The 21,951-nt window shown below is 34.6% G+C and overlaps 4 protein-coding genes across 9 annotated transcripts; 3 read left to right on the forward strand and 1 right to left on the reverse strand.

Annotated features, from left to right (window-relative positions):
- The first annotated feature begins 9,331 nt into the window (after positions 1-9,331).
- Positions 9,332-11,473, forward strand: LOC124824662 (uncharacterized). Its single transcript, XM_047297121.2, has 4 exons — positions 9,332-10,089; positions 10,631-10,723; positions 10,817-10,884; positions 10,991-11,473. Exons 1-4 carry the CDS (start codon positions 9,466-9,468, stop codon positions 11,151-11,153), a joined length of 948 nt encoding a protein of 315 aa, XP_047153077.2. The 5' UTR covers positions 9,332-9,465; the 3' UTR covers positions 11,154-11,473.
- A 566-nt stretch (positions 11,474-12,039) lies between these two features.
- On the reverse strand, positions 12,040-13,488 carry LOC124824661 (uncharacterized). The gene is made up of 2 exons (XM_047297120.2): positions 12,600-13,488; positions 12,040-12,386 (listed from the first exon to the last, which is right to left on the reverse strand). The coding sequence occupies exons 1-2, from the start codon at positions 13,471-13,473 to the stop codon at positions 12,334-12,336; spliced, it is 927 nt and encodes a 308-aa protein (XP_047153076.1). The 5' UTR covers positions 13,474-13,488; the 3' UTR covers positions 12,040-12,333.
- LOC124824659 (ACT domain-containing protein ACR6-like) lies at positions 13,329-16,672 on the forward strand. Of its 6 annotated transcripts, none has more exons than XM_088103420.1 (4): positions 13,329-13,432; positions 14,797-15,409; positions 15,757-15,852; positions 15,941-16,672. In XM_088103420.1, the coding sequence occupies exons 2-4, from the start codon at positions 15,167-15,169 to the stop codon at positions 16,280-16,282; spliced, it is 681 nt and encodes a 226-aa protein (XP_087959546.1). In that variant the 5' UTR covers positions 13,329-13,432; positions 14,797-15,166; the 3' UTR covers positions 16,283-16,672. The 6 variants fall into 6 exon arrangements, with proteins under 6 accessions (XP_087959546.1, XP_087959547.1, XP_087959543.1 ...); XM_088103417.1 differs by lacking the exon at positions 13,329-13,432 and adding an exon at positions 14,289-14,664; XM_088103418.1 differs by lacking the exon at positions 13,329-13,432 and adding an exon at positions 14,289-14,596.
- Positions 16,673-16,808: 136 nt separating this feature from the next.
- Positions 16,809-20,919, forward strand: LOC148205523 (uncharacterized). Its single transcript, XM_088103415.1, has 4 exons — positions 16,809-19,412; positions 19,497-19,720; positions 19,804-20,061; positions 20,144-20,919. The coding sequence occupies exons 1-4, from the start codon at positions 17,568-17,570 to the stop codon at positions 20,736-20,738; spliced, it is 2,922 nt and encodes a 973-aa protein (XP_087959541.1). The 5' UTR covers positions 16,809-17,567; the 3' UTR covers positions 20,739-20,919.
- The last annotated feature ends 1,032 nt before the right edge of the window (positions 20,920-21,951 follow it).

The raw sequence follows: 21,951 nt of genomic DNA on the forward strand, positions 1-21,951 counted from the left end.
AAAAAGAAGGAAACTTATTTGAGATTCTGGACAAAAATAGGACGTATAGAGGAAGATTAGTTTAGAAAAATTGTTTCTCAAAGTGATATATTTATGATTTGTTGTTAATGTTACGAAAGAATATTGATGATGAAAGGTATTATTAATTAATTTTAATTTTTTATTAAATTAAAATAAAATACTTAATGACTAAAACTGTCATCTTAACTTTTAACTTTTGATGTTTTAAAGCTTCGAGTCTCGTTTTGTTGTTTTATTTATTTTAGAATTTTATTTATCTCTATATTGGTTAATAATATAAAAGGAACGGGTGAAGTATATTCATGTCAATGAAGATTGTTTAATTTATGTTTGGAATAGTTTTAGTTTACATTTAATTTTTCTAAAGTTTTTTTTCCCTTTTGTGACAAATTTTTAAGCTGGGTTTATCTTTTTAGTTTATTCTTTTTTTCACACTTTTTTTCTTTCTCCTCCCATAAATGAAATGAATTTAAATAAATTGATAATATATAAATGATTAAAAAGGTATATTATAAAGCAGAAAGAATAAAATATTGCGTGGAAAATTGAAAATGCAGGTTTTATGATTGGAGAAGAAAAGAAGAAAAGGATAGTGGGTATTAAAAGTATCAGGTGCCAAAAATTGAAGGAAGGAATTGTTGCAGAAAATGTAGGAGAATCCTCTGTTGTGTTCCACTTGTTGTTTTCAGCAAAGTGAACAACCCACGTGTTTACTCAACACTCTTCACAAACAAAAAACATAAAGAAAAACATTCTACAAAATATTTTTTATATTTAAATATTTTGAAATATCCTTAGTGAGTTATAAATAAATTTAGTTCAAACAGTTACATTTAATATCAATTCAGTTTTAAAAAACTAAAATTATTCAATTCATTTATTGTAATTAAATGCATTGCTATATATTGAGTTAAGTACAACAATAAAAATACATAGGAGTGTGCTCTTAAAAGATATTTTAAGTTTGATTATATCATACTTACTATAGTTATAACATAGTTATACCTATCTAATCATAGTAATGTTACAAGTTTGTATCAAAATACCTTATTAAATCTCAAAGATATGAGGTAGAAAAATAACATAAACTGAAATGTTTCAATTAATTAATGAAATTGAAAAGGTAAATTAAGAAACGGTAAATAAGAAGCAAACAGCATTTTGTTATGTTATTGTGAGCAATTATTGTTGTACTTATCAAATTGAAAAGTAATGATGTGGGCTTTGATCACAAAAATAAAAATATTTTTGTAGTTCATCGACAACCAAAAAGGGTCCCATTATGGTGTTTTGCTACCCTAAAAAATCTATCAAAATCTTGAAAAAAATGCTCTCTTTCTCATATTATAATTATACCATACAAATTGTTTAGTGTGTTATCCAACGTGATTTAATCTTTTGTTTAGATATATTGTTTTTCTTAAATTATTTTAAAACAAAATAATTCTTAAAAAATTAAATTATTACATGTTTTATAAAATATTATTAATATAATTTTCAAATATTAATTGGTGGGAATATAGTATATTAACAAAAAATGCGTTTTAAAAATAGTTTAAAGATAAAAAAAGATATATTTAATTCTTATTTTTTTTAATCTCAAATATATATTTTTAAAATGTTATTCATTAAAACTTTATATAGTCGATAAAATAGACCATTAAAATTATAACAAGCTTAAATTAAAGATGTTTTAAGAATGACATTATTAACTAAAATCAAGTTATTTATGAATAAAACAAAATAAAAAATAGATAGAACTTATAATATTTGAAAACAACTTGTTAATAAATAATGTATGTATAAATATTTGTATAAATTAAAAATATAAGTGTTTCCGATGTGGGGGTAAAACTAATATACAGGTTAAGTTATGTTATCTAAAGTTCAAATGTTGTCTAATAGGTTGTCTCTCATCCGTTCAAAATAGTCGAAGAATACTTGCAAAAAGCACTCCAATATCAAAATTAGTTCAACGCATAAGGCTTCGAAATCCTATGTACATATGAACGTATCGGTCAACCATAACCTAAACGGTCAATTATAGTTCACGTGGTCAACCAGTAAGCTAGCGAACCACCAACCAAGTCGGTTGATCATACACCAACCCAGATGGATGTTCTACAACCCAGAGTGGAAGTCATTGAACTTAACCAGTCACTAAATTAGTCGCCCGAACCACTTTGAATAGTTAATCATCGGCTTGGTGAACAAAACACCGAGTTTGATTGGTCATACACTAGCTTAGATGAATCAAGCACTGACTCGAAGAACAGGACAAGCCTGGATGATCATTAAGTTTATTATTCGACCTTGAATTAGACCGATCAGGATGAACAATACTTTAATAGATTAACCTTAAAGTTGATGAACTTAAAAATAAAGTATAATTAATCACAAGTAGGTCGTAATTAGGCCAATATTAATAAAAAATCTACCATAAAACCTATGATCGGTTTGGACATGCAGAAAATCACTTAAGAAAAATCTACCATGAAACCTATGACCGGTTTGAACATACAAAAAACCACTTACTATACAAGATTTAGACTTTAAATAACACAACTTAACTTAAACTATTGATTTTGACTCTATATCTGAAATATTAAGATATATTTGTTTCATATTCAAGTGGAATAATATTATTAAATCAATTAGTATAAATGAAATACTGATTGTTTTAAAATTTGAAACTTTTGATACAATTAAAGAGTTAGAAAAAATTAGTATTTAAATTATTTTTAATACTAATTATAAATTATATAAAATTATTATTACCTAATAAATTGTAGTCATTTATTAAAGATTTTAATCTTTTTTACAAGTACATTAAATTTTTAGAACATTGAATAAGTATTTCCGAAATAAAATTTTAAATTTAATTAAAAAGATATATAAACAATATCATAGTACTTATCTTTTAATTAATTTTTTATTGGCATTTGGTGATAAGGACAATGAGTCACATTAAAATTACTTTATGGAAGGTCTGTTGGTATCTAAAAATTGTTTGGTTACTGTTAGATAAGGTTGATATGTTGTCTAAGTAATTATCATACACACACTTTTATATATATATATATATATATATATATATATATATATATATATATATATATATATATATATATATATATATATATATATATATATATATAGATAGATAGATGTGAAATATATAAACAATTTGTATAAAGAAAGAAGAGTAGGGTTGAATTAAATTCTTTAAAAAATACACATATATAATTTAATTTATTAAATTGGTGTGATGAGAAAGTGAGAAAATTTTATGACATATGATAAGGAAGTGACAGCGCATGATTTAGATTGAAGGTTGAAATCGTTGACTTCAAAATAGCAATAACAATGCCATGCATCTTCATGTTAATTTGGCAGACAAGCAGACAAAGTTTGGCAGGGTTAGAAGTCTGTGCCTATTGCCCTATTACCCTACATTTTAATCAATTACAAAACTGTCATATTTGAAACAGGAAAACAAAACTATATTTAAATACCCCATAAATATGAGCGTGTGTTAAATGATATTTTTAGAGTATTTAGTATAAAAGTCTGTTGACAAAAGTTGTATAAGAAAAGGTTAAATGATGATTGAGGTTTATATTTTTGTTTACTCATCTTAAATTAAATGGTTTTTTATTTATTTTTGTTTTTAACTGTATTCTTATTTGTCTAAAATGGATATAATTGGATATTTGTCGTTAAATTGACTAAATAATGTTAAAAATACATTAATACGAAATGTTGATAGGTGTATCGTGAGTTTCAAACATGATCAAACAATTAAAAAATCTCATTTTTATGCAAAACCCTAAAATCTAAAATCTATAATTGATACTCTGTTGTCTCAAAAGCATGTGACGTTGTGTGACTCAGGACCAACAATGTTTAGTTGCATTCTCTTCTCTGCATTTTTTGAACTCGTCTATTTTCTTCATCACTCGTAATCTGTTGAAGTGTTTTTGTGTTGTTTCACTTAGCATGGGCCATGACATTGTAATGTTGAGTTTGTGTTATCGTATTTGTTTTTAGGAAATAAAAATCAAAGAACAAAAATAAATAAGAAATCTATTTGGGACGAAAAACAAAAAATAAGAACCTTGAAAGAAAAATATAAAATAATTATATACTTTGTTGATAGTTAAAATGAATTAGTAGAGAAGAAACGGGTGAATTACGAGAGTGCAAGAATAAATTAATAGACTAGTATTGAATTTAATAATTTAAATGAGTAGGTTAAAAGTATTTGTTGTAACCTTCTCCTGTATCATTATAAGTGATTCCTTAATATTTATTATCTTTACCCGTGATTATTTTTCTCCTCATTTTCAGTTGAGGGTCTATTTAAAAGAAAAATGAAACAGGTGGTGTATTAGTAAACTTGAAGGGTATCAATAATGAGAATGTGTAATAATTCTTTCTTTTTCTGTTGTTTACTGAGTCCAAAACGCAGACCCCTTCCAAGCCCAATATGCGAGAACAATAATAAATATATTGTTAGTTTTAAAATAATAAAATTTGTTTATAACAAAATTATTTATAACAAAATTATTTATAATAAAATTATTTAAAATTAAAATAATTCTATTATTAGTTTTAAAATACTATTTTTTAGAATTTTACATAATACATAATCGATTAAGTAGTTTTAAAAATCAATCGAGTATCATGTGAAATATTTAATACATTTAATGTCAATATTTGTGACATTATCCATTTTAATTGGTAAATATTTATGGAGGAAATAAATAGAAAAATAGTAGGATGGTTGGTCCTCTCACGCACTATTTGAAATATGGGTGGCCATTTTCTTAAGTTTACTCTTTTATTAAAGGTGTTCTAAGCGAACAAATTTTTAATTTTATATTATAAATAAATTATTGTCCATTAATTATTATATTGATTAATTGATTTGTTATAATTATTTATGTAATTAATTTAATTATTTGTAAATAAGATTTTTCTTTTCGGAATAATATATTTTCTCTTCTTCCTTTATTTTTCTTCTTTTATCATAAATTTTATTTTATAATAATCAGTACAATGATCTAATCAACTAAATTAGTGGGGACGTTTTCTCTATTTATACTCTCCGTATTTTTTAATCTAGATTTGTTTTTATTTTCATTTATAATTTATTTTATATTTTTATTTTTGTGATAAAAATTATTTAATTTTATCAATTTTTATTTTTGTCTTACTATTACTATTATTTATATCTGATCATTTTTCTAGTACTTAATATTATTATATTAATTTTGCCGTTTCACATATTAATATTAAATTTATGGTCATGATATTACGGAACAACTAATTTACTTATGTAACAAAAATATTTTGAAAAAAAAATTCATAAATATTCTGAATATATTTCATATATTATTTTTGCTAAACAAAATAATGATTTTTTTTATGTTAAGGAAAACTTTAATAATGTTAAGGAGAAAGTGTGTTTTAAAATTGATATGACTTATGAGTCCACTGATCTTGTGGTGGATATCAAAGCAAATATTTATATATAATATAGATAATAAATATACTTGAATCTAAAAGTAATGCAATTTTCTTTATTGTGGTTGGAATTGACTGAGGAAAAAACCAATCAAATTATATATAATTGATATAGGTTTTCTTTTACTTAAACACCAAATTATATACGATCTTATTCTAAGACTTCTATAAATAAACAACCACAATTCACATTTTTCAATAATCATAAATAACATTTAAACATAAACAAACACAGCGTAATTCTTACCATATTCTGTTTCACGTGATGGTGAATGGCTACACACATTTCTTATTTGTCTATTTCAGCAGTTTAAAAATGTTTGTTAAAAAAATAAAAAATATATAATATATTAAAACTGTTAAAATCCATCTCTCTTCATGTATGGATTTATTTATGTTTAATAAAATTTTAAATTAATTTAAAAATACATTTTAATCATTTAAAATTTTAAAAACATGGTTCAGTGTCTAAATATATAAGACTATCTTTTAAAAATTCATCTTAGGTTTTTTAAATTTAATATTTAGAAACTAAAATTGTTTCTGCAGTTTTTTTTTTAATTTAGTTGACCAAAACTAAATTCATCTACAATGTATAATAATATAAATATAGGTATGACATTTATATAATTTTGGTACGCGTTCATTTATTAATATATATTGTTTTATTGAAAGCTGTCCACTCATTCGAAATTTGTCTTTTTTCATTCTTTAATTTTGATCAAAGAAAAATTTGTTAACAAATCAATTCACAAAAGTTACGTCCACTGATATAGCGAAATATTAATCACTAATATGCTTTTAAAAAAGTTTAAAATAATTAATGCATATATTACAGTAAAATGGTAATGAAAATTACATTTTCTATATTTTTATTGTTCAGTAATGGACTTTAATTATTTAAAAGGAACTTGTAACATCCCAAAATATAGTAATTACCATAATTGAGAATTAATTACAATTAACAGTAAACAACAAACAGTCTTTACATTAATAAAGCAGAGTTCAAAAGCCGAACGGCTTGAATAAAAAAATTAGCGTACGCTCAAACAGAAACAGAGATAATTAGGACGAACGGCTTTACAAAATACTTAGCCGAACGTTCAAATACTCTAACATTTACAGTACTAAACTAACGAGCACTCTAAGGCTCGGCCTTTACTTCCACTTCCACCAGATTTGCATCTTCTAAAATTTCTTCTTCCAGCATTTCTTCAAGAGATGCACCCCCATCTGCTCACATCCACACGGATGATCATTGCAAGACAAGACGAACGTACATGGACAATTGACAACACAAGGAAAACGAAAGGGTAAGCTTATAATATTTAATTCATACATTCAACATACACATTCAACATTTCAATGCACACGCACAACATACAATTGAACATAATCCATCATAGTAATTTATAAATATATAATAGACGACCGTCCGGACTGTATGAACCATGTAGCTACAGGCGTCCTTGCACCCGAGTGATGTAGTAACTGGGATACACTCAACAGCTGTCACTCGAGGTTAGCCCTATCCAAAGTACCCCTAAGGAATAGAACCTCCTGCCATTCCCACGCATGACTACCCCCTTCTACGTGAAGATGAGTATCACGGAATATCAGGATGGACCAAGCCAGCATTAGCTAACCACAGTCATACTTTACCAATTTAATATTTAACACATCTGAGACGTTCCTCCTTGGAACGCTCGTTCAAATTCCATAATCATAAAATCACTTAATATAACGTTCGCACTGTAATTTATCATAATTCATAATCAATCTCATCTTTAACTTTAAGAGTACAGAAGGACGAACGTTCAGTCCTTTGAAGAAAATAGGACGAACGTCCAAATACAGTACTGGATGGACGGACGTAACTCTCTGTTTTACCAATTAAATGAACTGATGCCAGTATTTGAACGAACGTAAGAGGATGAATATTCAAATGTTGGAACGAACACTATTTTGAACGAACGCTTCGGTATCAGATCGAGCGCTGTTTAGGACGAACGCTTCGGTATCAGGCCGAGCGCTGTTCCGGACGAACGCTTCGGTATAAGACCGAGCGTCATTTAGAACTATCGTTCGACATAAGACCGAACGATATTAAGGACGAACGTTCGACAGAAGGCCGAATGCTATAAGGGCGAACGCTTCGATTAAAGACCGAGCGTTACGTATTTATAAAGTTTCAAATATTTATAAACAGCTGAGCTGAACGAACGCTCAGACATCCAAATGGGGACGCTCGTTCTCGAGCAGAATTCTTTCCAAATGAAGGAATTCCATTCTAAGTTATTTTAAGGAAAACCGAACGGTCTAAGACCGTACGGTGACGAGCGTCATTTATCAAAGGGGATGATTTAAGTTTCAGATTTCTCAAACTTAACAAATTTCCAGATTTCAACCTTTAAACTTATACTTTATGCTTCATAGGATCTTCAATTTATAAACTTTATAACATGCATTCCAGTAACTTCATATTCAACATCAATATTCAGATTTACTTCATACAACAAAACATCCATTTTTCATACGTATCAAACCATCATGCAGATCAATCAAAATCAGAAACCAGATTCCATAATAGTGATCGTCCATACAGCTCAAACATCATACATGCAATCCAGATTACACAACATGCAAGTATAAATTAAACATATAAGCTTCCCTTACCTGGATAGCAGGGTTCGTTCAACAGCAAAGATTTGATTTGTCTCTTAGACTTTCTACCCTCAGTTTCACTAATTATCTTCACTTGATCTAAACATCAAAATCAGAGATTACTTACAAATAGTTCATGCATGAACCGAGGACATGGTTTCGAATGAAACTCTAACGGACGAACTGCTAGCGAAAGGAACTTACCAGCTTAGAATCTAATTCTGTTCGGTCCAAAGTGACGATCACAGCTGGACGAACACTCCTACGGTTCTGAAATGGAATTTGGAGAAAGCTTGGTGAGTTACAGTAGAGAAAAGTTTACTGGTTTATGAGAGAAGTTGGAGAAGATGAAGGGTTTGGGTTCTGAGGAAGAGGATGAGTGGTGCAGGTAAGAGAGAGAATTCTAGAAAATCCAGTTTTGTTAAATTCATGTTCGTTTGAGCGAACGTATTCCAAGCTGACACCTGCACACTAAATTCTGAACTGGAAACTTCTTCTGCAACACGTGGCGGGTGTACATGTGAAGCCATGTGCGTTTTTAATGTTGCAGAGAATGATGTGACTCGGTTTCAGTGCACAGCAGAGGGTTTATCAGATTTGGAAATGGGTTTTAAAATGAGATAAGCATGGATTGTGGTGTGCATTAATGGTGATATGACAGGTAATTTACAGAGTAAATTTTCAGGGTCTCACAAAACTCAAACTCATTATTTAATGAGATTAAAATTTTTTAACCTTAAAAACATGTTATATATGGTATGATACTGAGTCCCATTTACAGTTTATTCCGTTTATAACAGAAAAAAAAGGCAACTATTTAGTATTTTGAGAAGAGACGTAAGAAATATGTATATACATATTTTTGGATAATATTATTTGGATAATATTAGTATGAAATATTTTATAAAAGATATGGTCCATTATCATTTTGATATTTTTTTTACCACGTTTTTTTATCAATTTGTGTTACAAAAAATTATTTAAGGATTAGAAACATTTTTCTTTTAATATAAACCTGATAAAGAAAATCTCCAATTTATTTTTTTATTCTATATATAATTATTTTTGTGGCCTTTTATTATTAATAATATAGGAGACTTTTGTCTCTGATACATTCACTTGTGTGTGCGTGCTGTGACTGTTGTGTCTGCGTCTTCTACTCTGTAATATAATATCTCTTACTCTGAAAGTACAGTCTCCTTTGCTTCATCTTCATCATCATCTTCAATCAATTAGCTAATCATTAACAGCATGGCGGGGTGTATAAGCTTCACCGCCACGCGCGACCGCTGCTTCCGCTTCTCCTTCTCCAGCGCCGGCCTCAAATCCGCCACCACGGATCTGGGCCAAGGCACCATCATGCACTGCTGGGTCCCCAAGGCCCCCAAAGACTCCAAGCCCAACCTCCTCCTCCTCCACGGCTTTGGCGCCAACGCAATGTGGCAGTGGAACGACTTCCTCCCCCCACTCACGCGCCGCTTCAACGTCTACGTCCCGGACCTCCTCTTCTTCGGGGACTCTCACACGACCCGCCCCGATCGCACCGAGGCCTTCCAGGCCCAGTGCGTGGCCGCCCTCCTCCAGGCCCACGGCGTCCGGACAAGCAGCGTAGTCGGGATCAGCTACGGCGGCTTTGTCGCCTACAGCCTCGCCGCGCAGTTCCCTGAGCGCGTGGAGAAGGTGGTGCTGTGCTGCGCTGGGGTGTGTTTCGAAGAGAAGGACTTGGATGAAGGACTGTTTCAGGTGAAGAGCGTCGACGAGGCTGCCGAAATCTTGCTGCCTCAGACGCCGGAAAAGTTGAGGCAGCTTTTGCGCCTCGCGTTCGTCAAGCCCTCTAAAGTCACGCCCACTTGTTTCCTCACTGATTACATCAACGTGAGTACCACGCGCCGACCTGAATTTCAATTAATTTTTATTTTGTTGGTTTACTTTAAAATTGTTTGGTCCACTTGTTCCTAATTACATCATGCTCTGTTATAATCCGATGGTGGTGGGTGACCCGTGGTAGAGACGATTTATTTAATGTTTAGGTGGAGAGAAGGAGAAAAAAAATAGAAAGATGTAAGAAATGAGCACAAGGTTTGATTTTTTTGACAATTGGATCAAAGAAAGGTTTGCCTCTTTTTCAGTTGTCGTTTTAATTGAACATAAGTTGTGCCTGCGTGTGTGTTCTCTGTTGGTCCATTTGGATGCTCTCTTCTACACAATACCATGGTCCTCTCGTATTGAGAACAACACCCAAGTATGAGCACGTAAGCCTTTATGAAAAAGTACGTGTATTTTAATCAAATTTGTCGTTTCTATTTGATTTCAACCGTTCTTGATTGCTCCACAATGAGAAATTACCCAAAGTTCTGATTGCTTGCACAAGCATGGGAGTGCCAATTGCCTATTTACTGAAGTTTGTAACTTGCAGGTGATGTGTACTGAAAATATCCAAGAGAGGAAAGAACTGATCGAAGCATTGTATAAGGATAGAAAACTGTCTGATCTTCCTAAGATAACACAGGTTTTTTCTTTTTCTTTTTAGACTTTACATTATGGTTTAGTTTCACCATGTTTGCCATCTATCACTGAATGACATAACTTTTTTATGATGCAGCCTACGCTAATAATCTGGGGAGAAAAGGACTTGGTATTCCCAATAGAACTAGCTCACAGACTCAAAGGGTCTCTCTCTAATTCACTTGTAGTTTTGTGACATTGTTAATTTTGTCTTGAAAATGTCTCTCCAATTTACACTTAACGATTGCTTTAACTTCACATCTGATTTTAGGCATCTGGGAGAGAACGCAGAACTAGTGGTTATTAAGAATGCAGGACATGCCGTGAATGTAGAGAAGGCCAATGAGATGTACAAACATTTAAGATCCTTCCTCATTGATTCCACAGCTCCAACTATGCAAAAAAACCACAGTAACGGTCGCCATGTGGATTAGCAGAAAAATAGAAAGATGTCACACTACAGACATTTAGATTTGATTTCACCATTGTAGATATGCTTGTGTATTAATTTGTTTGAACGCTATTATCAGTCATGTGGTATTGTTTTTTCTCGGGCAGGACTGAAAGGGGATGGTTGTGAAACTGGTTCCATATAGAGAGAATAAAAACAGTGCATCTGTTTCTTATTTAAAGGAGTGTCAGAAAATAGTTTTTAGAGAGCATCTTCCACTGTAAATTCATAATTAAGGAAACTCGGCTGGGATTGCATGGTAATAATATCATGACTTGTTGTGTGTGCATTTCAACACTTCAATCTCTATGTCCTTCGGGTGATTACAGTGCATCTATCTCTTGTCTATTTATGTTTCCATGCTTTAATGTACCATTTTATAAGGATATCGAAATTCATATTGCTGTTATCAACAGTGTTTGAGTTATAGTTTCAAACATCTCAAGCGAATATTTCCACTTTTTTAAGGATTATCGCGTTGTTTGGTTCCACTAGAAACCAGTGGAACAATCTTGAACGGAAAGAAGAAATGCTATATTAACAAAGGAAAGGTAAAAAATGCTTCCATTAATCTCAATTTTCATTTTTTATGTGAGATGCTGTTTTTTCTTGAAATCATACTTACCATAAAGTTAAGGAATGGACAATGACTCAGAAGGAAACTGATCTCCAAACACGCGCTAATTAGTCATAGTCATATTTCACAGTTTAAAAGAGAAGACGCAAGGAATAAAGCGGATAAAGAATCATTTTGGGCCTTGGGCCTCCGTATACTTCCCCATCCTTTTTTGGGCCTGTGGCCTCCTTTATGCACATGCCCATCCTTTTTATGGATTCAATTTAGAAAGTAAAAAAAAAAATAGTAAATATGTAAGAATGGAATACTTACCTACACTTAAAATACATCTTAAAATATATAAATGTTAGCTACACCTTACTAAAGTAGCCGAATTGTAGTTGCAAAATTACCCACAGAAACCAGGAATGAATTAGCGAGTGCTCCTTTCTTTGATCATAAACTATTTTAACAAAAACAAAAGAACCAGAAAGACTACAGTGTAGGAGGAATGGATGCGGAATACCTTTATTCTTTTCTAAAGCAGCTTTTACTAATTAAAAAGTTTTGACGATATTCTGAAGTGAACGGCTCCCCTGAATGCTCATCACACTAAGCTCAAAATCATACCAGCCAAAATGGAACTCCAAACAAACCAAGCTGCCAAACATTCACAAAGAACACAACATTAACGATACATGTCTAATTACAACTGTAAGATATGTTTTCCATGCAAGACAATACATTTTGTTTCACCCAAATTAGAACATTGAAGTGTCAAAACGATCAATTGTTATCTATCTTAAATAATTATAAGCTTAACCAAAAACTCATTAGTTCTTATTAACAGGTACAAAAGGAAAAAGAACTTACATAAGAAGAAGAAGGGATAAGCAGAAGCAGAGTCAAAGAGGTAGTCCTGGTTCTGGTTGTAAGCGGGGGAGCAATCGAAGCTGGTGTTATAGCCTCCTTTACAGACACAGAGGAAGCCATTTCCAGGCTCCGAAAACCCGCACACTCCGCCGCTACTCTCGCAGCCACTACACTTCGTAGTCACCAAGTTATTATCCAAGGCCCCGCCATAGGAGAACTTCAACGCCACCCCATACACCCAGCGCGAGGGGTCAGTGGGGGTGTCGCCCAGCGACACTACAGAAGCGTAGGCTCCACACTGCATGGCTTTCAGGTCCAGCTTCCCGTTGCCGTCAAGGTTGGCGGGGGAATAGACGCAGCAGGAGTTGGTGGGAGGGAAGAGAGGGAGGCCGAGGGAGGCGACGGCGGGGCAAGTGTAGAGGGAGGCGCAGAGGTAGTCAAAGGATGGGTCGCAGAGGGGGGAGGAGAGGGAGAGGGAGGGGTGGCAGGAGAGGAGGAGGAAGGTGGTGGAGGTCAGCTGGAAGGGGGAGGTCCAGTCGAGGGTGAAGCTTGTGGTGGCGGGGTGCATGGCGGAGCAGCTGGACATGGAGGACGGGGCGAGAGTGAGGGTGGAGGTGTCGTAGGAGATGGAGGTGATAGGGTAGGTGGCGGCGGAGTGCGTTTTGAGAAAGAGTTGGTCGGCGGTGCCGTTGGAGGCGCAGGTTATGTAGGGGCTGAAGAGAGGGGAGCCGCAGCCTGGACCGGTGCCGAAGGGGAACTTCACCTGAGTGGAGCCGCACGTGTCGCGGCATGCTGCGGCTGGTGCAGATGGGAATATGTTGATGGAGAGAAAGGTGAGAGTAAGAAGAAGAGAAGCTGGTAGTGCTGCTGCCATGCTTTCATTAAAGAATCGATGTCACTAGCTTAGCTTAAGCTTCTTCACATCTATTTTTGTTACTTTATACCTTTTTTTCTTTTCATATAAAAATGCTCCCTTATTAATTCACTAATTATACTTTAGGCCTTAAGATTCATAGTAATTGTGATTTTGATTTTCTAAATTTCAGGAATTTTTTTTTTCTTCAAAATTGAAAAAATATATTTTAATTTAATAATAAAAAATGGGTAAAATATGTTTTTAGTCCCTAAACTATTGGTCTTTCGTCTCTGTTTCAAAGTAAGGTATAAGGTCCTCATTCTTTTTGAAACGTTCGTTTTAGTTCTCAGAATTTTAGTTTTAGTCCTCATTTGTTGTTGTTAAATGAGGACCAAATTTTTAAACAGTGTTTAGTTTTATATTCTAATTCTTAAACTTTAAAAATTAAAACGTAATCTATCAATCCCAAAAATTATATTTTATTCTCTCAAAAGAAAAATGACATGTTAAAAAATAGTTATATTTTTTAAAAGAAAAATTGTTTCTATTATTTATTGTATAGAAAAAAATGTAGCACGTATTAAAATGTACAACAATAGTATAGTACATAATGAAGGATGTCACATTTACGTGAGTATTTGAGTGAGATTTGGAGGTTCTCAAAATAAATATATATATATATATATATATATATATATATATATATATATATATATATATATATATACACGTGGGTTTGATAACGTCCATTGATATATCGTAAATAAAAATACAATAATTTTGATTCTCAATCCTAAAAACAAGAAACCCACCCTTACTCATCTCTCTCGTTATTCTCAACCTTTTCTCTCTCGATCCCAAACCCCCCAAAATCCCTCTCTCACACCAACCACTTCACTGCCATTCATTCACTCCTCAAAGAAGCCAAAGCTCTCAACTTTTCCATGCACCCTTCTCTTTTCAGCTCCATCACAACATCCCATATTTCCCACCACCGTGTCGCGAAGCCTTTTCGCTCTTGGGTAATGTTGCTCCCCTTTGTGCCGAAATTGGAGGGCCCACTTATAACTCACTCTTGGCTGCCCTTGCCTCTAATGGGTGTTTGGAAAGTGCGTACCAGCTGTTTGAGGAAATGACTTCAGTAATAACAGATAAACTTAGTTATTACTGTCATACTGATTTAATTAATTATATAGTGATCTGTGATCTGTGAGTGTCTTCTTTCTGCAAGTGATCTGTGATTCTCTTCATGCTAATAATACATAGCCCCTTGATAATAGATGATGGTTAATAAGTCTTGTGACTTTGTGGTTTCTCAGTGATTTTTGTTCTTTTTTGTAGAGAATTGAAAACAATCCGAGCTTTGCACCCTCACTGAGAGAGTCTGTTGGAGTTGTACCTACTGAAGAGCATACTGTAATTGAACTCACCGGCACAGACAGACCTGTTACTATCTGAAATCTGTGCAGTTCTCACGGACCTTCACTGTAATGTGGCGACTGCTGAGATATGGACACACAATACTAGAGCTGCAGCTGTAGTTCATGTGACAGATGATTCCAGCGGCTGTGCCATCAAGAATCCGTCTCGCCTCTCTACAATAAGGGATTTGCTATCTAATGTTCTTAGGGGAAGCAATGATCCAAAGACAGCAAGGACAACACTTTCACCCCCTGGAGTTACAAACAGGGACAGAAGATTACATCAGATTATGTTTGCTGATAGGGACTATGAGAGGATTGAAAGAGAAGGACGAGGGGGACTCAGAGATAGAGACAAACGCCCTCTCCCTCATGTAACCGTTGTAGATTGTGTTGAGAAGGATTACACTGTGGTTACCATGAGAGCAAAAGATCGACCAAAGTTGTTGTTTGATATTGTTTGCACTTTAACTGACATGCAGTATGTAGTTTTTCATGGTGTTGTCAAGACATTACGGACAGAAGCTTTTCAGGTTAGCCAGCTTTTTTCTCTTTGTGTTTTTGCTATATGGTTCAACCTTTTTTGTTTTGTATCCTGTACTTGTTATTGTAGCTAAACTAAACTCAAATACTAAAAGTTTTGGCCAGTAAATTTCAACTGCTATGACTTAAACAGAAGATGAGAACTTAACCTAAAATATTAGTTCATTATGTGAGAAAGTTCTATGGCTCAAGTATAACATTAAATTAAGTTTCTTATTCTACTTAACGTTAGACTCATAACAATGTTTTGATCAGATGAACTACATGCATTCTATAGTTGAGTTTCATATGGTCAGCATGAATTTTTCTGACCGAGCATATTTTCTCCTTCATCTAGGAGTTTTATATTCGTGGCTTTCCCATTAGTTTAGAGGCTGAACGTGAACGACTGGTGCAGTGTCTTGAAGCAGCAATTGAAAGGCGAGCATCTGAGGTGTGATAACAATCCATAGCTTGAAGCTGCACGTCTCACAACCTTTTGTGAATGGAATGATGATGCTAAGATATGTATTTGTTTGCAGGGAATGGAGCTGGAGTTGTGCACAAAAGATCGTGTAGGACTTCTTTCAGATATCACAAGAATATTTCGAGAGAACAGTTTGTGTATCAAAAGAGCAGAAATATCAACAGAAGAAGGAATGGCAAGAGATACTTTTTACGTTACAGATGTTACTGGTAACCCAGTTGACCCCAAGATTATAGATTCAATTCGCAGACAGATTGGTGACAAAGTACTGAACGTAAAGCATAGTTCTAGTATTTCACCAAAGGCCCCTCAACCCACAACAATTGGATTTCTCTTAGGAATTTTTTTCAAAGCTCGATCTTTTCAGAATTTTAAGCTGATCAGATCTTATTCTTGAGTCCTCCTTTGTATATTCTCTGCATTTTCCTTCACTTACTCTCAAGTGAAACAGAAATTTATGTGTGCAAGTTAAAGAGATTGTATATATGTTTCTCCCCAGCAAAGGGTCTTGGAATTTACCCTGTACAGTAGAAGAAAGCTTAAACACACATCTACATAGCTTAGTTGTGCTCAGTAGCATGTTACCTAGGTTCAATATGAAGCAAGTAGTCCTTTTAGGATGCCAAATCCAAAAGAGTATATAGTGCTTTTAGGGGTGTGATTTTTAGTAGATACGATTGGGTCTGTACATGGTTTAAAGAATACATTTTGGTGGTGTAATTTGGAGTAGATGTAAACTTTGGTATGTACATAAAATTCAATGGAAAAATTGTAATTATGTGTATAATTGTATGTCTCCTTTCCTTTTTCTCTGTTCAAATATCCTGTTCTGCACTAAGTACTGCCATGTGTATGGATGTAAATTACATCTATACATAAGAATGTAGGTTTAATTGCTTCCTTTGTCCCCAGTTTGGTTGAATTGTGTCAAATTCATCCTCATTTTTAAAAAAGTTTCATTGTCATCCTCACGTGGTGTAAAAGTGTCAATTGAATCCAAACATTGAAAAAATTTGTGTCAATGTAGTCATCTCCGTTAAATACACACTAACTGCGTTAAGTGGTTGATTATTTGGCACTAGAGAAGTAAAACGTGGCAAATGAGTCACAGTAGTGGTAATGACGTGTCATTTAGGGTATTTGTATTTGTGAACGAAAACTAATTAGGGCATTTGAGATATTTGAGATAGAGTGTTTCTGAGTTCAGGAAGGGTGAAAAATCGCAATTGGGGCTTTTGAAAGCAGAACGCGTTTGGTGATTTGGAAGCGTTTGGTGATTTGGAAGTGCGAAGTGGGTTCCATTCGAAGGTCCATTCGAAGGTACGTGTACATTGCTTTCGTTGGGTTTATGGTTGCTTTGGTGTGTGTGTTTGCTTCGTGTGTGTGTTTGCTTTTGTTGTGGTCCCCCATAAACTATTATCTCTGTTTGTTGTTGTCCCCCATTATGGGTGTTGTGTGTGGTCCCCCATTGTAGGTTAAAGTCAATCTTTATGCTGTGTTTAGGGTTCAGTACAAATTTGTTTTAATTGTTTATGGTCTGTTTAAAGTGCTTTGTGGAAGTGTTGTACCCTGATGGGTTGACAGTCGTATCCTGATATGTAAATGTAGTGTTATTTTGGTCAATTAAATGTAGTGTTATTTGGGTAAAGTTAGACTGACATGATTTTTTATATTAGTTTAGGATGCCTAACTGTGATGTCGAAGTGGTCTTTCACCATGGGGGCAAATTTGTGAATGATGGGTCATTTAAATATGAGTTTGGTCAAACATCTACTTTAAAAATTGACCCAGATAGATGGAGCTACTTTGAAATTATGTCCATTTTGAAGGAGATGGGCTATATTAATGTTAAAGAGTTGTGGTATTCAGTGGGTGGTGGTACTGTGTTAGAAGGAAGGTTAGAACTATTATCTGATGACAAGGGTGCATGTCATCTGGTCAACCTTGCCATTTTGAATGGTCAATCTCACCTGTATGTTGTACACATGGTGTCAGATCCTGAGTACGTTGATATGTTGGGGGAGGGTGACAGTGATAATCGTGTAGAGGTAGAGTGTGAGGAAGAGTGTGAGAAGGCTGTTTTGGGGGAGGGTGTACAGGCTGACAATGATAATTGTGTGGAGGCAGAGGCTGAGGGAGACACTGATGGGGCTGTTTTGGGGGAGGGTGTAGAGGCTGACAATGATAACATTGTGGAGGCAGAGGTTGTGGGAGAGGATGTTGGGGCTGGTTTGGGGGAGGGTGTAGAGGCTGTTAATGATAACTTTGTGGAGGCAGAGGCTGAGGGAGAGGATGTTGGGGCTGTTTTGGGGGAGGGTGTAGAGGCTGACAGTGATAACTTTGTGGATGCAGAGGCTGAGGGAGAGGATGTTGGGGCTGTTTTAGGAGAGGGTGTAGAGGCTGACAGTGATAATTTTGTGGAGGCAGAGGCTGAGAGAGAGGATGGGGGACATGATGACTACGATGTTAGAAGTTGGAATGGAGATGAAGAGGATGTGTTGAGTGAAGATGATTTCTGTAACCGTAGTGAGGAAGTTGAAGTGGGTGGACCAAGTGGGAAGTGTCCTCCATTACAGCATGTACATGACAGAGGTTTATCTGACAATTCTTGGGAATCTGAAAGTTTAGACAGCCTTGTATTAAGTGATTCATCAAATGATGATAGAGACCGTTATGGAAATTTTGGCATTTTTTCATTGCCCAAAAGTATGGAACACTATAACTGGGAAGTGGGGACATTCTTCAGTGAAAAAAAAGATTTCACAGAAGCAATAAGAAGCTACGGTGTAGAGAATGGTAGGAAATTGAAGGTTTTTAAAAGTGATAAAAGAAGAGTTTCTGTTAAATGTTGTGGGGCAAAAGGGAAGTGCCCATGGTACGCATATTGTGCATATAAGGCTGCCCAAAATACATGGCAGTTAAGGAAGATTATAAACAAGCATACCTGCAGTAGAGAATTTAATATGCGTTTAGTGACATCAAAATGGTTAAGTGGGAGGTTAGAGAAGACCATAAAAGAAAATCCAAATATTAATTTGACTAACCTCCAAAACAAAGTTTGTAAGAAATGGAATATTAATGTGTCTCGGTCAACAACCTTTAGGGCAAAGAAAATGGCACACAATAAAATTGAAGGTGATTTTGAAGAACAATATAAAAGGGTATATGACTATGCCAATGAGCTGCTTAGGTCAAATCCTGGATCAACTGTCAAAGTTAGTGTAGAACCTAATGAGGGGAACCAAGTATTCAAGAGACTTTATGTTTGTTTGAAGGCATGTAAGGTGAGTTTCATATCATGTAGGCCCATTGTAGGTTTGGATGGGTGTTTCTTGAAAGGGAAATATGGCGGTGAATTGTTAACAGCAGTTGGAAGAGATGGTAATGACCAAATGTTACCTTTGGCATATGCTGTTGTGGAGGTGGAGAATAAGGAAACCTGGACTTGGTTTTTGGAATTCTTGATTGATGATCTTGGTGGTGTTGAAAATTGTTCAACGTATACATTTATCTCAGATCAACAAAAAGTAAGTTATATTTCATTGTTTTTTATTATGAGACCTTAGTCTTCCATGTTCATGTTCAGTAAATTTACTTTTATCATTTGATAGGGACTTCTGCCAGCAATACAAGAACTTCTACCTCGTGTTGATCAAAGGTTTTGTGTCCGCCACATATATGCAAATTTTAGGAAAAAATATCCTGGAAAAAATCTGAAACGTCTATTATGGAAGGCAGCATCATCAACCCATCCTCAAGCATGGGAGGCAGTCATGAGAGAAATAAAAGATGTCAATGTAGAGGCCTTTAAGCACTTGATAGCTATTCCACCAAGGTATGTTTTCAAGAGTGTTAGCCATGTCAATTATTTAGAACTTTTTGGTTGTGTTATAAATGTGTGTGTTTTTCTTTATATAGATTTTGGTCAAGGTCAAGGTTTACACCTACAGCTGCTTGTGACACCCTAGTAAACAATATCTCTGAAGCTTTTAATAGTGTGATCTTGGATGCAAGGGCTAAGCCCATCATAACAATGATGGAAGACATTCGTATGTATCTAATGAAGAGATGGGCAAGAAATAGAGAGAAGATAAGGTTATATGAAGGTTCCTTTTGCCCCAAAATTTATAAACGATTTCAAAAGGAATTAAACAACACAAAATATTGGATACTTAGGTATGATTTCATAATATGAAGTTTTATTTGTTTTAATTTCTTTACTTTACTTACTCACTTGAATCCAAATTTCATTTTCCAGCTGGTCAGGATTGAAATTATTTGAAGTGAGACACACTTCCAACATTGGTGACAAGTTTGTTGTTGACATAGATAAAGTGGACTGTAGTTGCAGGAAATGGAGTATAACAGGAATCCCATGCTGTCATGCCCTCACTGCCATGACATTTTTAAACATTAATGGAGAAGACTACATCTCACATTGGTTTACAAAGTCAACCTATGAACAAACATACTTTCCAATGATATATCCAGTCCACGGTGCTCATATGTGGGAAATGACTTCAATGCCTGATGTGCTGCCTCCACCTAAGAGAATTTTGCCTGGTAGACCAAAAAAGAAAAGAAGATTAGAGCCTTGGGAGCTTAAGAAAGATGACACTCAACTAAGACAAGGTGGAACACGTAAGAGATGTGGCATATGTAGAGAGCTTGGACATAAAAGAAATAATTGTCCACAAGCTGCCCAAGCTGCTCCAACAACTCCAAATGCAACTCAATCCAGTCAAATTACTCAATGCGAGGTTGAACAACCCCAACAAAGTCACCCATCAACAACAGCACCTCAGACAACTTCAACACCAGCTGACCCAACTGCCACAGCACCTTCAAACTGATTTAGAAAGTCATTAGCTATTATTAATATGTATTTTGGTACTTTGTTTCGGCTAGCACCTTTTTTTGGATACAAACTTCAATATGTATTGTGTGCTGATGTATTATTTGATGAAGCAAAGTATTGTCTGTTCAATGAATATGATGTCCAGTTTGAAGCACAGTTTCTGATGTTATATTCAATGTGTCGTTTGAAGCACAGTTTCTGATGAATCTTATATTATTTATTAGTTATTTTCATTTGAAGATAAATGACAAGTGCAATATTGTTTCTACTGCATCAAATTTGAATTCAGCTGCATTTAGCTGTCTGCACTCAGCAGATTCATGAATATGCAGGTATGAACATAATTCAGACGCTCTGAGTTAGTTTCTGCATGTCGGATCAAAACTGGCAGATGAGTTAGTTTCTGCGCGACTTAGAAGGAAATTGGACGCTCGTCGCTCAGGACGCTCGTCGCCAGGACGCTAATCGCCCAAGACGCTCGTCACATAGCAAGGGCACGCTCGGTTCATCGCAAGCGGACGCTCGTCGCTCCCTACACGCATAAGAGGACGCTCGTCCAGAGAATATGAAATGGACGCTCGTCAAGACGCTCATCCAGAGAACATCAAGTGGACGCTCGTCGCCCAGGACGCTCGTCGCCAGGACACTCGTCACATAGCTAGCGCACGCTCGGTTCATAACAAGCGGACGCTCGTCGCCCCCTGCGCGCACAAGGGGACGCTCGTCCAAAGAATATGAAGTCAACGCTCATTCCAAGTTCATTATTCGCATTGGAAAAAAATTTACTGTTGAAATGGTGATTAAGCCTCTGTTTTTACTGATTTCTACTGTCCAATTCTCTTAAGTAAGATTCGGTTCGGTATGTAATAAAGCAATGGAATAGCTTTGGACAATCATAATGAATTTATCACAAGTTTTCAAATTACGTAAAGAAAAAGCATTTGAAGTGAATTCTGCTGTTATATTCAATGTGCATTCGAAGCTCTGATTTTATACTCAACTTTCATTGAATCTTATATTATTTATTAGTTATTTTCATTTGAAGATAAATGACAAGTGCAATATTGTTTCTACTGCAACTGATAACTGTGTACAGTAGCCATTAAATTGTTGCTGTCATCAAATTTGAATTTAGCTGTTAGGTTGTATTTGAAAGAACATCCACCTTCTTCAACAATATCACTGCCAATTAGCTATTGAAAGAAGAA

Source organism: Vigna umbellata, chromosome 1 (assembly GCF_029865625.1).
Source record: "Vigna umbellata cultivar VRB3 chromosome 1, Vumbellata_1.0, whole genome shotgun sequence".
Taxonomy (NCBI): Eukaryota; Viridiplantae; Streptophyta; class Magnoliopsida; order Fabales; family Fabaceae; genus Vigna; species Vigna umbellata.

Bases quoted from the DNA above. Each gene is read 5' to 3' on its own strand.
- LOC124824661 (XM_047297120.2), bottom strand. From the start codon at position 13,473: ATGGCAGCAGCACTACCAGCTTCTCTTCTTCTTACTCTCACCTTTCTC. The intron at 12,387-12,599 runs GTAAGTTCTTTT...AATGTTTGGCAG, and splicing joins TTATCCCTTCTTCTTCTTAT to CTTGGTTTGTTTGGAGTTCC.
- LOC124824659 (XM_088103420.1), top strand. From the start codon at position 15,167: ATGTTTGCTGATAGGGACTATGAGAGGATTGAAAGAGAAGGACGAGGG. The intron at 15,410-15,756 runs GTTAGCCAGCTT...TCCTTCATCTAG, and splicing joins TACGGACAGAAGCTTTTCAG to GAGTTTTATATTCGTGGCTT. The intron at 15,853-15,940 runs GTGTGATAACAA...ATTTGTTTGCAG, and splicing joins TTGAAAGGCGAGCATCTGAG to GGAATGGAGCTGGAGTTGTG.
- LOC148205523 (XM_088103415.1), top strand. From the start codon at position 17,568: ATGCCTAACTGTGATGTCGAAGTGGTCTTTCACCATGGGGGCAAATTT. The intron at 19,413-19,496 runs GTAAGTTATATT...ATCATTTGATAG, and splicing joins TTATCTCAGATCAACAAAAA to GGACTTCTGCCAGCAATACA. The intron at 20,062-20,143 runs GTATGATTTCAT...TTCATTTTCCAG, and splicing joins ACAAAATATTGGATACTTAG to CTGGTCAGGATTGAAATTAT.
- LOC124824662 (XM_047297121.2), top strand. From the start codon at position 9,466: ATGGCGGGGTGTATAAGCTTCACCGCCACGCGCGACCGCTGCTTCCGC. The intron at 10,090-10,630 runs GTGAGTACCACG...TGTAACTTGCAG, and splicing joins TCCTCACTGATTACATCAAC to GTGATGTGTACTGAAAATAT. The intron at 10,885-10,990 runs GTCTCTCTCTAA...ATCTGATTTTAG, and splicing joins CTAGCTCACAGACTCAAAGG to GCATCTGGGAGAGAACGCAG.